Source organism: Ochotona princeps, chromosome 4 (genome assembly GCF_030435755.1).
Source record: "Ochotona princeps isolate mOchPri1 chromosome 4, mOchPri1.hap1, whole genome shotgun sequence".
Classification (NCBI taxonomy): Eukaryota; Metazoa; Chordata; class Mammalia; order Lagomorpha; family Ochotonidae; genus Ochotona; species Ochotona princeps.
This window is the reverse complement of record NC_080835.1, coordinates 32,725,379-32,741,786: the sequence shown is the minus strand read 5'-3', so window position 1 is coordinate 32,741,786 and position 16,408 is coordinate 32,725,379. Positions and strand designations below refer to the sequence as shown.

At 35.5% G+C, this 16,408-nt stretch overlaps 1 protein-coding gene across 2 annotated transcripts in view; it reads right to left on the bottom strand.

The window, feature by feature from the left end:
• Window positions 1-16,408, bottom strand: part of SLC5A12 (solute carrier family 5 member 12) — a 41,589-nt gene that overhangs the window by 5,068 nt on the left and 20,113 nt on the right. For both annotated transcript variants that reach the window (XM_058663248.1, XM_058663247.1), the window contains exons 7-13: window positions 15,982-16,111; window positions 15,282-15,370; window positions 10,659-10,771; window positions 8,695-8,762; window positions 5,331-5,417; window positions 3,358-3,524; window positions 2,104-2,207 (exon numbers count right to left, since the gene is read on the bottom strand). In XM_058663248.1, the coding sequence (XP_058519231.1) occupies window positions 2,104-2,207; window positions 3,358-3,524; window positions 5,331-5,417; window positions 8,695-8,762; window positions 10,659-10,771; window positions 15,282-15,370; window positions 15,982-16,111 (758 nt within the window). The remainder of the gene's footprint in view (window positions 1-2,103; window positions 2,208-3,357; window positions 3,525-5,330; window positions 5,418-8,694; window positions 8,763-10,658; window positions 10,772-15,281; window positions 15,371-15,981; window positions 16,112-16,408) is intronic.

Below are 16,408 nucleotides of genomic sequence, written 5' to 3'. Positions count from 1 at the left end.
TTCTTAATAATGATTATATAATAACTATATATTAGGAATTTGGTTGCAACTGCTCAATTCCAACTTTGTGTGGTACAATCAGGCATAGGCCACAGAAAATGAAAGGGTATACTGTATTTCTAAAAAAAAAACTTTATTCACAAAAACAAGTGGAAGGAGGACAGGTCAGATTTTGCTTTTGGTTTATTGAGCCAAAAAATTCAAGAAAATCAAGAGTAACGAAAGTAATGCAAGGAAAACTAAAATCTTTGCATTTGAGATCTACGGCCAGTATCAGAGAGCGAAAAATGTGGCAAGACTCAATGAGCAGAAATCACTCTCCTCTGGAAAACAAAGATTAATAAGTCTGTAAATATTATTGTTAAAACAAAATGTTCCAGCCACTTGACAAATCAACAGTGATATGTGTTATTAATTTAGATAATGATGCTTTATTACACATGGCTGAAAAAGATAAACAAAAAAGAATAAAGTTCAGAGGCCCAATGAAATTTGAATTTCACCAGTGAACAATTGAAAGGATATCCTCGGCCAAGGTTATGTTTTATCAGCAACACAGAGAATGATTAATGCTATCAACTGACTTTAATCTACATAGCACATTTTTATTTGTCAACGTGTGTTGTAACACAAAGAGCAAATGTTTGAGCTGCTTGATTATCTGGAAGAATCACAATTGAATTTATAACTTGTTAATACCAAGCAAGATTAAAATAAAATATGACACAAGGAGCACTGGATCACACAAGGCCTCTCTCTGCCTTCCCCTACTTTATCCTGCAAACGCATTTCAATGTTTAAAAAAAAAAAACTGCTAATAAGTATGATAAAAGATTTTTGAAAGTCCTTTAGTCACCAGATTTGTGATCTCAGGTTAGCACTGGGACCTTAATTTAGGCAGTCACTAAAAGAAAAAACCATCTGGTGACTAGGTTCAATATTTTTTCTGGAGCTTTGTGGTATAATGACACTGTAATAGACCTTGACACTTTAAAGAAATTCACTGAGACTGTGATATTTGGAGGAAAAGAAAACTCAGTGATGCAAACACAATTGTTCATACAGAGGTTGGCAAAGAAGTTTAAACCCAAATAAAACATTAACACAAGAATATGTCAATTCTGATGCACATCTGGAAAATACATGGGCTAGCAAGTCATAGTATGTAGTATGCACATAATACATTGGAATCAAGCAGTCTAAACATTGGCTCTCTACTAAGTGATGATAGAAAATTTGACTGATATCTGTAATTGTTTTCCATTAGCACCAAGGAGATGTCCACAGTTATCAGAATACTGATGGGAAATCTAAATAAAAGGAACAACTTTCCACTGAAAATCATTTACATAAAATTTTAGGGAATTTTTGCATTACATACTAAGGCTAGACAAGATGTCTCCTATTCATTACCACATCTAAGATGCTCTGAGATGTAAATGAGTGACTAGTTACAGAATGTCCAGAATAGTAAAACACTGGAGGTTGCGCATTGTGTTTTCAATTAACCAGAAATGTCATTCATATTCTGTGATGGTAAGCATGTTGACCATACATGCTAGGGGTATGTAACTAAAGTAGAAAAACAGAGTAGCTTAGTAGTCTATTCAATTCACACAGGTGCTCCAAATAGGCAGAAGAATAAGAGCATTGTGGGCTTATTCTTTCTCATTCTCTCTGGTTTTCCACAGTATCATCACCAATCATAGGTGGTTTTTAACACATTAGCAAAGAAGGGTCCTTTAAGATGCGAAGTAATGAGAAAAATATCACCCTTTTACTGAGATGAAGGGAGGAAAGACCACAGCTAATATTTGACATTTCTTATGCACTATTCTGCAACAAAGAATTTTTCATATGAGGATCATATGTTAAAACATTTATTTTTTATTTTAACTGATACTATATGTGCATGTATATACAGTTCACATATATATATATAACCAGATATATAATAATCAGATGAATGTTTTCGCATGTCAGCTTAGTGAGATAGATATTTCTAGGAAGAACGTTCTTTGCAGTACATTTAAAATCAAACCAAGATGCATTTACTAGCTCATAATTTCTTAGCTTCCCAAGACAGAAATGTGTAAAGCCAACCTGTGATGAAGCTGATTATTATTCCAGCAAGAATGCATGCCAGCCAGCCAACTGCACTGAAGTAAAGGTACGAGAGTGAGTACCAGGTGTCAGCTAGCATAGGTCTGTAAGGAACAACAACGCACATCACTGTTTGCACATCATCCTAGGTTATGACCCACAGTTACTGCTCAAGTCCTGCTCGAGGGCCTAGCACCTCTCAAAACCCCAAAGCTCAATTTTCTTCATTCAGTTCTTTTTCCTCCTCAAAATAATCAATAATAAACCAATTGTGCTTTATACTCTCCTCAAGCCAATTTATCCCAAAATGACAAATACCACTATTTTAAGGAGAGATTGGTAGTAAAGATATGGCAGTCAGGTTTAGCATTCCAAAAACTGAAGATAATAAGTACAGATGGAATGAAAGAGACAGTATAACAGACTGAACACTATAAATAGATAAATACTAGCAAATTTTAGAAGGAAGAACCCAAAGGAAATGTGCCAGTGCAGGGAAGTGTTAATGAGTATCAGATTGGGTCTGTCCCAAACTAAGATGCTTCTCTGAATACAAAGCCAACAAACCATGCATCTGCTAGACTTTTCCCCAAACTCAATGAGAACGTGAAGAAGACATTTGTAAATGTAGTACAATTATATATGCATGCAAATATAAATATGCATAATATCTAAATATATACATTTAACTATATGTGCACAAAGTGCCACTCGACACAAGTAGTAAAAAAAGAACACTCCAAAGCCACATTTGAAATTCTATAATTTTCTTCCCACACTAGAAATTTTACAATGTTATACTTGTCAGAAACAGAAAAGAAATGGACTCCTTTGTTAAAATCTATATTTCTGTACTTGATTTCAAAGCCAGTTCACAGCAGAGCTGTTGATTCACAGTATCTATAATTATTCTGTTCATTGTTCACAAACCTGTTTAGCTCAGATTCTCCATTCTTCTAAAGGAATTATTCCCTTGTGCCTCCCACACATTTACAGCTCTGTACAGTTTTTTTTTTCTGCTTTGCACATGCCTCCAAACAACTCTTCTACTGAATTCATTTTAAACATCCAAACACAAAGGCATGAATACTTGCAGAAATCTGGAGCCCTGGGTGGCACTCCAGGGTGGGAGTTACCCAGAGTGATTCTCACAGGAAAGCAAGGTCTGTTTCTTCAGGCACACTCCTAAAGATATCACCTGCCTCTAATAGTTCAACTCTCTGAAGCTTAGCACCAACTTTTAAATTAGCATACCTGGTTACTGTTACTGGAGGTGTTGTTGTTGTCGTATTTGAATGATCACACTGTTCTGTTGATAAATGCAAGGGCCAGGTCTTAGAGGCTGGTGCAGGGTAAACAAAGGCCCCTATGGTCACCCAAAATGACAAGGTGATTCCAGTAAGAAGACCGCCTAGGGCACCCTTGATCAAAGAAGGCAAACATTAGTGAGAGATTTGATAAAGCTGACTTTTGAGAGAATAATGAGATGGTGCCCTTATGCTTATGAGATTCTGAATTTCCACCACAATATTGTCTGCATGAATTGGACTGAGCTCAGTTGCCATCATTTCAACTTGCACAGTGTTCCTTTATTTAGGAGTAACTTGTTTCTGAAATGAAGACTTTGAAAATTTTCAGTGATCATTTTATTTATTTTTCAAGAATTTCTTTTCTCCCCTTTCTCTCTTCTACTCATTACTTAGAAAGCTTTTGAAATCTCAGTTCCCAACAGAAGAATTTCAGAAGTAAAAGAAACTATATAATAGAGACAATGTGATCATTTTTCTTTTTTTTTTTTGATCATTTTTCATATGCAGCTATTGCAAAGGAATTTTTACTCCCAAGTCTCTTCTCAAATGATTCTGGCAGAATCCCTGACTCCTAAGTTTTGGAGTTTTCCATTTGAATTTATATATCAGAAACTGTATTTTTTTTCTCATTCCATCGTAATGCTTCTTTACAAACAGTAAGAAAGTAGTACATCATTCCTCCTGTAAAGCAGACAGAGCAGCCTGAATTACTGGAAAAGAGCATTTCATGCTTTTGGTCTCTGCTAAATGGCTAAGTCATTTTGATAAGAAAAGCAACTTATTGTCTTCTCTGTGTACATAGAAAAAAGAGTCTTTGATAGAATGTCCAGAACATTTTCTCCATTATTGTTCAGGAATGTAAAGTAATGTGTGTGACTCAAATGCCTGGGCCTTGGTCGAGACTAAAGGTCTGCAAACTTTTGTTGTGAACAGTCAGATAGTAAATAGTTTTGGCTTTGTAAACTCTGTCACCATCACCCTGTTACTGTTGCTTAAAAATAACTCCGGACAATACCCAAACAAGAGTCTGGAGTTGTTTCAGTAAAACTGTATTAGTGAGCACTGGAATTTGAATTTGAATTTGAAATGGTATTCATGTGTCATGAAAGATTATGTTTTTTATTTTTTTCCAACTATTTAAAAATGACCAATGCATTTTTGGATTTGTAGCCTGTGCCCAAAACCAGAAGCCAGCTAGTTCTGATTTGAGATCTACAGTTTGTTGACCCCTAGCCTACCAGCCAAAGGGCATACAGATTTCAGTTAGAGGGTCAACCCTGGATGAGTGATGGTAGTTGCACAGGAAATTGTGTTTAGCAAGGATCAGAGATTGTATGCATAGTATTCAAAGCCTGGTAAATGACAAGGGAAGCAGTGACTCAAATTTATATTCTTTACTAGCCTTTATCTGAAAACAAATCGATTTTCCTGAGTAAAAACAAAGATTGTAATACTTTCAAAAACTCCTATGTATAAATCAACTCCTTAATATACTTAATTATAATTTTGTGTGTCAAAATAATATAGAAAAATTAAATTTACGTGTTTCTATTTATGCTTTTAAAATTGTGCTTTATCTAAACTATTTCTGAATTCAGTATCTTTTTGTGTAATTATTTTGTGGGCCAGTGATAGCTAAATTTAAGCTATACAGAGCCAACCTGGTTCCATGGCATAGGGGTGTTCATGACCACTATTTCAATTGCTTGTTGTATGTTGCAAAAATTACACACTGAAGTCATAGATTAGAGGGCTAAGGTCCTGTTTAATTCTGTTTTGGATTCTTTTCCTGACAAATGAAATAGCATTCATTTCCTGGCAAAGACATGTAGCCTTTCCACAACAGGATCCGGAGAAGGAAAATGACAGCTGCAGCCTAGTGTTAGCTGAGAATGGAGACGTGTGTGAGAAGCTTACCTTCCAGTTCACAAAAGGGAACATGAGGCCCAGAGAGAACAAACCCAGCATTGGTCCGCCACACATACCAAGGATGCTGAGGGCAGCCTGTAAGACAAAACACAACAAATAAAATCTTTTTTCTCCACTGTACCCATGACCTGCTTGGTATCGCCACTCTCTTTGACTTGGAATGAACTTAGGTAGTAGCCTTCATAAAGTTCATGCACATTTTGAAAAAAATTATTTATGAATTTAAAGGTCTGTGACATAAAATTTTTTAAATTTTATTTTCTGTGAACTCTTGCAGTCCATGTCATGTGTGTGTATGTGTGTGTGGTGTGTGAATATGTGCACTGAAACAAAGGTAATTTGACTTCAATTTGTTGAAACATCTTTTTCTCAATCTGAAACTCACTGACTTATTTTCTTTTTCTGTCACAAACTTTTGTATAATGTAACTCAAGTATAACTTATTATTTATATGCAAATGGCTAATGAATTGTTCTACTATGGTTTGAACAATTCTGTCATTTTCATAATAATTGTGTTTTTCACTGTCTCCTTACTCATTCCACCAACCCCTACTAACAGAATATTGAAGCACTAAGTTAAGGCATTTTAGAGAAGTCACTAGACACTTCATATCTTGTTTTTCTTTCTCCCATATTATGTCCCATATTACGTCTTATCAATGCATTTCCATATTTCTCAGTTTATAAATTTTTTGAGTGCAGTGAATTAGGGACATTCATCAAACTAATTTGCTGTAAACATCAGGCCTGGCTCCTGGACTTGCAAGTGTATTGAAAGAACAAACGCACTGACATGCACGCTAGTAAGCATGTGTGTGTGTGAGTGTACTACAAACACAAACCTACTCTCATGGAGTCCTGTGTACTCTCATCAATGCTGTTCTAGGCCTTTCACACCAAGGAACTAATGTTGGAATACTATAAAGGTCTGACATGTTTCATATTGGTCAGACACTATCAGTGGGGCAGAGCTATTCAGGAACTACAGACAAAAGATTTCATTTAATTCTCACAATTACGATGTGCTAGCTAAAATTAAATGAGACCCATAGATGAGACTGTAAGGCTGACAAATTATATTAGACACTTATTTCTATTTAGAAAGTGAGAAATTGTGATATAAATCCATGTTTTCTTGTCTCCAAAACTTGCACTTTGTCTCCTAAAATCAATCTTTAGAAAACAAAGTCTACATCGTGGAAATCTGATGGCTTTCTTCTTTTCCATATGATGAAAGAAGTTTAAAAGAGTCATTTACTAGTTAGTATCCAGAATCTGAATGTGTAATTATGACCCTGCCACTCAGTAGTAGTATTCAGATAATGTACTGTTATTAATACCTCTATTCAGAGATTTTTACTTCTACTATATAAAAAATAAAGACATAGCACCAAGGGTCCCTGAGGTTCTTTCTAGCTGTATTAAAATTCCTTTGTCCTGATTGATGTTAAATTGTACTGTTACAATTTTTTTTCCTGGTTAATCTTCAGGGAAGTCAATAGGTCCAACACACCTTTGACAAGATAAAGGTAAGTGATTAAAGGCATCTTTGACACACAAAATTTTCTTTCTTGGAGATTTAAGAGATTCTCTGGATTTCACTTTGTCAAATCCTAACTTAAAACTCTGAGAAGGCCTCTTCAGAGTTTAGGATTGTCCCTCATCTCCTGTGCCATCCATGAAAACATTCTGTGAACATGGGATGAGTTTGGTAACATAAAATGATTCCTGGATCTATCTCTCAAATATAATGGGACTTGGTTTTTTTTTTCCTCTTTCTCCCACATGTCCAACCTGAATGTGAATGTAATTTCATTAAACTTAATATCACTAATGCAATGTAATCAATTAAAAAAAGAAAATATATTGCTAATCCATTTGAAAATTAAATGGGGAGCTACAGTTGGTTGTCTGTGCCTGTCAAAAACAGATATATTCACAAAAGTGAGTGTACCTCCTTAGAGACAAACGTTTCTCCTAGGAAACAGAGTATCAGTGTTTTTATATCCTGCTTATTAGCATCTCCTAAACTGTATTAACTGTGTGGTACATGTTTTAAATACCAAAGAAAGTGGGCCCGGTTTCCTCATCTAGTACAAGCAGATGAGCACCTCCCTCACAATGCCCTCCTCTCTCCAAGTACCAGCCTGTGGGTCCCACCAGCCTGTGCTGGAGCCTTAGTCTGTCCCAGGCCCTGCACACATCAATTCCAAAGGGGCCTGACATGTACAGATATCTGAAAAGAGATAATGCAATAATTTCAATTATCACTAAATTGAATATGACACTGGATTGGATAAGAGAAAATACTCAAGAGTAAATGCTGATTTTAACACAGAAGACGAAACAGTGGCACTGAGGATAACCAGAGACAACTTGGAAGTGTAAGTTCCATAAATGGGAAAAAAAACATAATAAACCTCCTAAACGTGCTGAAGGTCACTAAAGAGAAGCTACACTAACCGAATCCTTGCTGTGTAAATAGGATGTCCAGAAATATAAGAGCTTCAAATCTTAGAGATTATTATGTAGCTGGAATAAAGCAATTTGTGCCTGGCTTATTAGATAAAATACTTGGAATCTAGCCCCCACAAATTATCCTATTTAGACAAGTAAATTTTCATGTGATACTAGAATATCAACATGGAAAGTATGAAACTAATGAAATTAGTTGTTGAAAAAATCAACAAAGGTAAACCCCTTAGTGAATTAGAAAGCATTCAAAACTCAGTAGCTACAATTCAATCACTATTGCTTAATTTTGTATTAGATCCATAAGTGATCAAGATAGTTGAACCAGAATCTGATGATTTGCATATACGATACTGTTTTGCGAGTTGGACAATTTGGGACATTGGCATATGTAGTTCAAAAGATTTAGTTAATAAATATGGCTCTGCAATTGACATGCTCTGTGGACTAGAATGCATTTTCATTCTTCTATGATTACCTATAGAATTAAAATACCTTCATTATAATGTCTTTTAGAGAACTTCTGAAACCTCAATATGGTAATACACATACATTTGCATCTAGAATAAAATAAGTGCTCTTATTGCTTTTACTATTATGATTGTTATTATTACTCCTATTTCAGATTCATACATGCTATGATCCAGATTTTAAAATGTTTCCAAATTATTACAGTGTATGTTATCGCTGTGTGTTATTCATTTTAATAGCTCTCGCCTGTGAAAATAATTTGGTGGAAATTTTACATTGTTTTACATTATTTATATTACTTATGGTACTTGTGGAGATCGGCATGTCAAGCACTAATCATCATCAGAAAACAGAGTAGGAAGAAAGTTGCTATAACATCAATGATATCCTTTTCCCTTTTTCCTTACCTGCACAACACTCCCCATCAGGGATGCAGTCACAGCCATGGAGGTACATATCACACCAAACAAAATACCTGAAGAAAGAAGAAAAAAAAAACAATGCCCAACCATTTCTTTGGAAGATCCTGGATCCCAAGGCATTCACTGAGCTCACACCTAGAGATGTTTCTGATGCAGCCTCTACCTGAAGGCATCCACTGTTTAGTCGTCACAGACCACATGTAGGGGTGTGATGGGCCATTTAGGCAACTTGGCTACTGAGTTCATGCTTTCCTAGAATATACAGACTGGACTGGAATATATCCTCAAGGGTTTTTGCCCCTGAATTTCAGAGGAAAAATGCATTCAAAGCTGGGTCAGGCAAAGCCAGGAACCAGATACTCAATCCCAGTCATGCATAAGACCCAAGTACATAAACCATCATATGTGGCCTTTCAGGGTACATGCTGAAATTGAGAACACATCCAGGACCTGCAGCAGATACTCCAGTACTGGATGTGAGCATCCACAAAATCTAATCAACCGTGTAATATGTCTGTTCTTAAATAATCTTTTAAAAATTTTGGCCCAGAGAAGAACCTACTGGCTAAATCCTTGCCTTGCATCTGCCAGGATCCCATATGGGCACCAGTTTATGTCCTGGCTTCTCAACTTCCCATCCGGGTCCCTGCTTGTAGCATGGGAAGGCAGTAGAGGATGGTCCAAAGCATCAGGACCCTGCACTCACATGGGAGACCTAGAAAAAGCTCCTGACTGCTGGCTTCGGATCAACTCAGCTCCAGCCATTGCGGCTAGTTAGAAAGTCAACCAGCAGCTAAAAGATCTTTCTCTCTGTGTCTTTGTCTCACTGTATATCTGCCTTTCCAAAATAAAATAAAATAAATAAATAAATACATCTTTAAAATCTGTTGCTTTGTTTAAAAATCATATTACAAATACTTTGAATTCTGATAATTACCCTTTAAGCTAAATAAAACAAGAAGAAAAGGAGTTGCAGATACATACAGAGACATTGTAATAGAACTGGAGATAAAATGATTCTCTTCATCCTGTCTGAATATGCTCTATCAAATTAAATATGACTACTAATTCAGTTGACTTGAATATGCATCATATTGGGCACTTCAGTATACACAAGTGAAATAAAGTTAGAATTTGACTGTTGTCGCTAAAGAACTCAGGTGGACCAACATTCATCAGTTCAAATGAGAGGCTAGGCAGACAGGCCTCAATTCAAAGAGTCTGCTTTTTGTTTCCTAACTACGGAGTCAATTCAATTGTATTGCTCCTAAATCTTTATACCCTCACCAGTGCAATCAAAACCAATATGGAAGACGGTGAATAGTCCAAAGTCTGTGGGTGTTTCATGAACAGTTGGGGTATAAATGATGCCTGCCAAACAAAACAATTAAGGTGGGAGAGAGAGAGAGACAAAACTCCACAGCAGCAGCAAACACTGGATTTTCCCAGCACTGTATCAACTCAAATGATCAGAAACAGTTATTTGCCACCTGGAAACATTCTAATGCAATATAAATAAAAATAAAATTAAATCATAAAACATTATTCTCCTTAATTTAAGTGATTTTAAAAAAATCATAATTTTTAAAATATATGTTTACATATGTGGTAGAATAATATCAGTTTTTACTTGAAATTTTAAAATTTACTTCAATGTGTTTTCAGAAATAATTTCGATCAAACAACAGTAATATGTTTATTAACATAATGAAGAGATGAAGATGATGTTATGGATCTAAAGTATAGGGTTAGTACAAATGAGCACCTAAAAATAGGATCAGTATAAGATCAGAGTAAGGTAAACTTTGGAAGTGTAAGAATCTGCATGTGAAATTCTTCACATAGCTCATTTGCATGTTTATGTTTTAGTGTATTCAGAATGGAATATGCAGGGTTTGGGCACATACTACAAATGTATTTCATGACATGTAGCCACCAGCTATACCTACATAAGCCTTTACTGATCCAGGTGCTCTTCTTGTCAGAAATATGCGGAAAGCAGCTCTTCACAAAATCCTCAAATGTCACTGTTGCTAAGGCGTTGATGCTTGCAGCCACCGTGCTACAGGAAAAAAAAAACACAGTACAAGCTAAATAATGCTATGTGATCAGCAGTCTTGTCTGCTCAGGATGAACAGGCAAGGCACAGTTCTTAAAAAAAAAAAAAAAAAAAAAAAAAGATAAATCTTTATTTTGGTAGCCCGGTATACACAAAGCCTGTTCATTCAGTTTGCCTAGTTTCAGCTGTACTAATGCTTTCCACCTTTCTATTATCTCAACAGAAGAATTAAGAATTTCATTCTGTAATTAGCATTGACTTCCCTTAACAAGATGCTAATGACCTACCACTGAGTAGCAGAAGTGTGGGGTGTGTGTGTGTGTTGAGGTTGCTGTGCAGTCAGGGAGTAGTGATTCTCTTAATGCAGAGATCAGTATCATTTGTTAATTTTATTAATTTCTCTAAATAGCAGCTTTTCATTCGTTCTGGGAACAAGACATACAGTGATGAATTGGAAAGGTGAATTGCATTCCAACAGGGAACACAAGCATTAAGTAACCATTTATTCAGTAGATTTTAATTCTAAAATTATTGTAAGAGTATATCCTACCAGTACATTCAAGACAATGTATGGCTGAATGAAATAGGTAGCAAATTAAAACTTCTCAACACTACTTTTTAGGAATTGAAACTGAGTACTGTGGGGTTCCATTCTCATTTCCTTAAGAATAAAGGTGTGTTTCCTGGTGGGTTATCCATTGCCCCATTGAACTCAGGGAAAGGGAAAATTCAAATGGCTATGAAGCTTCCATGCTAATCCAAACTTTTTGTGATAATGCATTATATGAAAGATCAATGTTATGAGGTAAACAAGAAATAAAAAAAAAAAAACACTGAGCGTCATCCCCAGTTGTGTTTGATTCACAGCTGTTCACTTTTTTGTCCTGACCTCCCGTGGGGTCTTAACACCAATACCACAGGACAATATTGTTTTGAACTTTTTGAATTTTTATGCCAAAGTCTAGCTATATAATACTGCTACATATAATCACTAGTATGCTAAATTAGATTTACACTCTAAGATAAATAAAACTATTAACCAAATTAATTTTTTTCTTTTTATTGATTGCATTGCATTATGTGGCACAGATTTATAGACGCTGAGATTCCCCCCGCCCCTCCCCAAACCCTCCCCCCATGGTGGATTCCTCCACCTTGTTGCATTACCACAGTTCAAGTTCAGTTGAGATTCTTTCATTGCAAGCATTTACCAAGCATAAAGTCCAGCATCTTATTGTCCAGATAAGTTCAACGGTTTCTTGGGGAGACCATCTTTGGTCTGAAGACAGAGCTGGCAGAGTATCATGCCGATCAATTAAAAGCCCCGACATAACATCGGTAACAATTTATAACGGTATGGAATTAATTGACATGGTATTGAGCAATCAATATGTTAAAAAAAAGAATGTAAATTCTGAACCACATCCTGTGACTACTTCATTGACATTTCGATTTTAGTTTATATACAACCAGCTTCTATACACCTTAAAATGGCTATATATATATATATAGATAGATAGATATAGATTACTATTCAACTGTCTCATGCCTATTTTAATTTCAGTATTTAGCAGTTTATAGCATTGGAGCACTATTTTGCTGAACTTGACTATTTTTCGGGTAGTCTAATTCTATAACTCTAACAAGACATATGTCAATAGTTTAGGTGAACAGTTTTAGGCGGGGTGTGCAGAGAAATCTTCAATACCTTAATGAGGAGTAACTAACCTTTGTGTCCCACCTAGTGAGGTATAAGTGCATCCCCGCTGAAAGTTTCCTGTCTGATTCTAAGCTTTCCTTGTTGTTCTCTAACTATCTATTCTAGGTTTTTTGTTTGTTTGTTAGTTTTGGGGGGTTTCTAGAGCAATCCTGATGGTCATTGCGAGATAGGGTGGGGACCCAAAGTTGGAACCAGGCAAGGACTAGAGAAAGCTCCCCTCCCTAGTCCCAAAGGAAGTTTACTCTTCTTCTGTTTCTGCAGACCACTCAGGGCTCCTGGTTGTCGTTTCAATGACCTTGGATGCTGCAAGGCAGGATTTGGACTTCTTCCATCCCATGTGGTAGATCCAAATGGGGGTGGGTGACCTCAGAGTTCTTGGCCTCCTAAGGCACTCCAATGCCCCGTGGTCTGCTTGGCAGTTGGGATGTAGTCCTTGGTGCTCGTACTGATAGTCCTTGGTGAGGATCTCGGAGTCTTCAGGGTTGGGATACAAGCCTCCTCCTGTCCACCTGCTCCACTCTGGGGTTCTGCCCCCGCTTCACGTGCATGACCTGCTGCTAAGAGGCTGTCAGGATCTCTCCTGATTGCCCCCATATGCCTTTTTAGTTTTACTATTGCCTAATGCTGATTCGAATCAGCATTAATCAAATTTTAAAGTATGATTATTTTAGGAATCTATCAGTACATTAATAGGCAAAATTTTTAAAAACAAAAATTTTATACAAGAGATATGTATATATTTTTAAATATTAAAAGGTTAAAATAATTTTAGACCAGTTCATAAACAAAAGGTCTTCTAAAAATTGGAAATTTTATATAAATATTCTTAAGTATCAATAATGTAAATCAACCCAAAAGTTGACATGATATTTACTCATAAAACTAAGAATGAGTCACTTTAAGGTCATAGTACGACAGTGGTTTTTACTATCATTTGTATTATTTATTATTGCCCTGAAAGCATAGTTATGCAGGAGAATTAAAAGAAGATGTAGCTATTAAAAAAATAAGAAATCGCTAAAGTATTTATGGGTGCCATGATTTGAAAACAACATTAAATAATAAACAAAAATAATTAAAAGAAAGGTAATAAATTAGGTACATGTCTAACATGCCTCTTTTAAAGCACAATCATTAAAATTATCAGCATTGTCATAACTATAGACTTACAGGTCAAAACAATATAAAATACAGAAATAGTTTCAATGGAAAGTGATTAAGGTAATATTTCTAGTTGGTGATGAAACTATGGCTTATCTACTCGGAAGTAAAGATGTCATGTTCTGCTAATTTTGAAAGAAAATGAAGAGCTCTATTTAATTTCTTACAACCTACATACAGTTTAGATGCATTAACAATTTTAGCATTTAATGAACCCCTAAATCTACTGAAATGTATCTAGATGGTTATTCATAATGATAAAGTAGGGAAACTTTTCTGAGACTGTTGTTAACCCATATGCCATCATTTTGAAGATGTGTGTATATGAATTGAAGTCTCTATGGTCTCAAAAATACCATAAATATAACAAATACACAGAAAATGACAAAAAAGTTTTAGACCCATATCAATAAGCAATTATCCACACAGAGATAATCTCAAAAGAAAAATCAAAAGGAATATTAACTAGAATTTTACAGAAAAGTAAATACAGATGAAAATAAAAATAATGAAAATTAGCCAATCTCAATTTTGATTAATGTATTTAATATTAAAATTACTTACCTTTTTGTACCTATCAGGTTGGTGAGTTTATAAATCTTATATTACCCAATATTAAAGATTGTGAGGAGACAGCATAATGATTTGCATAAAATGCTGCACATGTTTGGAGATCAATTTGACAATATCTATCAAAATACATAGTGAATATATCCTTTGACCCAAAAATCCATCTTGGAAAGCAGTCCAAATATTTCACTGTAAGACTTTACTTAGAGACATACTGTGACATTGTTGGGAATAACCTTTATTAAATGACTGGTTAAATAAAGCATCAAAGATTAGTAATGAGAATACATACATGCTATCACGTGTAATAGGTACATACTATCACATGAAAATATTTCTAAAGCATGTTACTAAATAAATAAAGTTATACACAGCAGCATCTCTTTACTAACTGGAATTTTCTGGCTTATTAACAAGAAATAATTAACAGTGTTCAATTCTATAGGGTGAGATAAAAGATCTGAAAGCTACTAAGCTGCTACTTACAATCATCCAGCACTGTTTGGGTTTTGATATAGATCATCTTACAATTTAAGAATTGATCTTTGACCAGCCCTATCATTAGTTCTTTTTACATGAGCTACCTGAATGAGTTATTGAAATGTGCGTGTACAGAACACAAAGTATTGATATGTAGAAAAAAATCACAGCGAAATGTAAGATGCCAGTAAATTGAGTGGACATATAGAAAGATAATAAGAAATTGTGGGGAGAGGCAGCACTGTTTGAGTTGAGATAACAAGCAGAAAGGGTTATGGGGATGGACATACCTAAGAAGTAACAAATCTGGGCTTGCATTCTGCCTCCACAGTTTCCTAATTCACACTAGGTAAAGCATGTATCCATTACACTGTGTAATGCATTGTTAAACGTGTATCCTTAACTGCACAATGGCAATTATATGAATAAAGTTTCCATGTCAAATGTTGTGTGAAAATTTATGAGCAAATACTCAGCAATGCATTTACACACAACTCTAGAAAACTCTGTTGGCTAATGCTTGTGCCATGCTTGTCATTTCATCAAGGTCATCATTATCATGGAGCATTTTTATATACTAACCTTAGTGTTCCACTGAAGGCACAAGCAACAAAAAGTCCTGGAACCCCTGGCATGGTTGAAAATATCTCCATGACAAAGTATGGCATCAGCTGAAAACGAGATGAAAGAGAAAGATGGGATTAGGGGCATTCACAGATTTGTTCGAATGCTGGAATGCATCACGTTTTAGAAATAATAAAATTATTTTTCTTGTTTTCTATTTATGCCATGTTCCTTAGTGTTTATCTTGAATGCTATCAACTGAATTCTTAAAATAAATCACTAATTTTCAGGAAATCTCATTATAGTCTTGTGTATGGAAGAGGATCTGCTAGGGAGCAAAGAGGCACTGTTGAAGATATGAACAGAGTGGATGGAGATGACTGTTTTTCATGAACATATCTTCTCTTCCTGAACTTTTAGAAAACAGGCTTTAAATGGCATATTGAGGTGGTGTGTAATCTATGCTGAGATCTGAGTAGATGCTGTGTGGAAATGAATACAACTTTGTTCATTTGAGAATAGAGGTATGTAGAAAGAGCCCAAAAGTCCAATGACAGATTTGATGTATGAGGGTTCAAGCCTGTCTTCTATTGCCCTGTCTCCAGACATTGGCTTCGATAGCATGGTGAGGTGCCTTCTCTTTGACAGCTCACTCGCCCATATTAAAAAACAAGAGGAGAGAAAGGAAACTCAGACCTTGAAACAAGGTCACCCATACCTGATCTGGTGCTGAGATAATGCCAAAAGTCCAAGGGTCACAGTCTTTGAAGTAAGCATACATGGTTAAGCCAGAGAAAACAGCACACACCAAAATGATCCAGAGACCCAACAAATTTAAATATAAGGCCCTAAAAAAGAAAACACACGGGTCTATTGGTAGTATTAATGTCATTCTAGAATGTGATGACACCATTATTAAAAGCTCAAGGTAATACAATTTTTGTTGATTTTTGAGAATCATTGTGTATTTTGTCTTCAACTTTTTGTTTGACAGCATTGTATTTTTAGACTGAATATCAAATCCAAATAAGGTAAGATTTAAGTGGACTTCCCTTTAAATGGAAAAGCTCTTTTATTTTCCAAAGCTTCATTATGTGTGGTATGAGATCTGTTTTCTTTGATTAAGTTTCACATACCAGTCACTC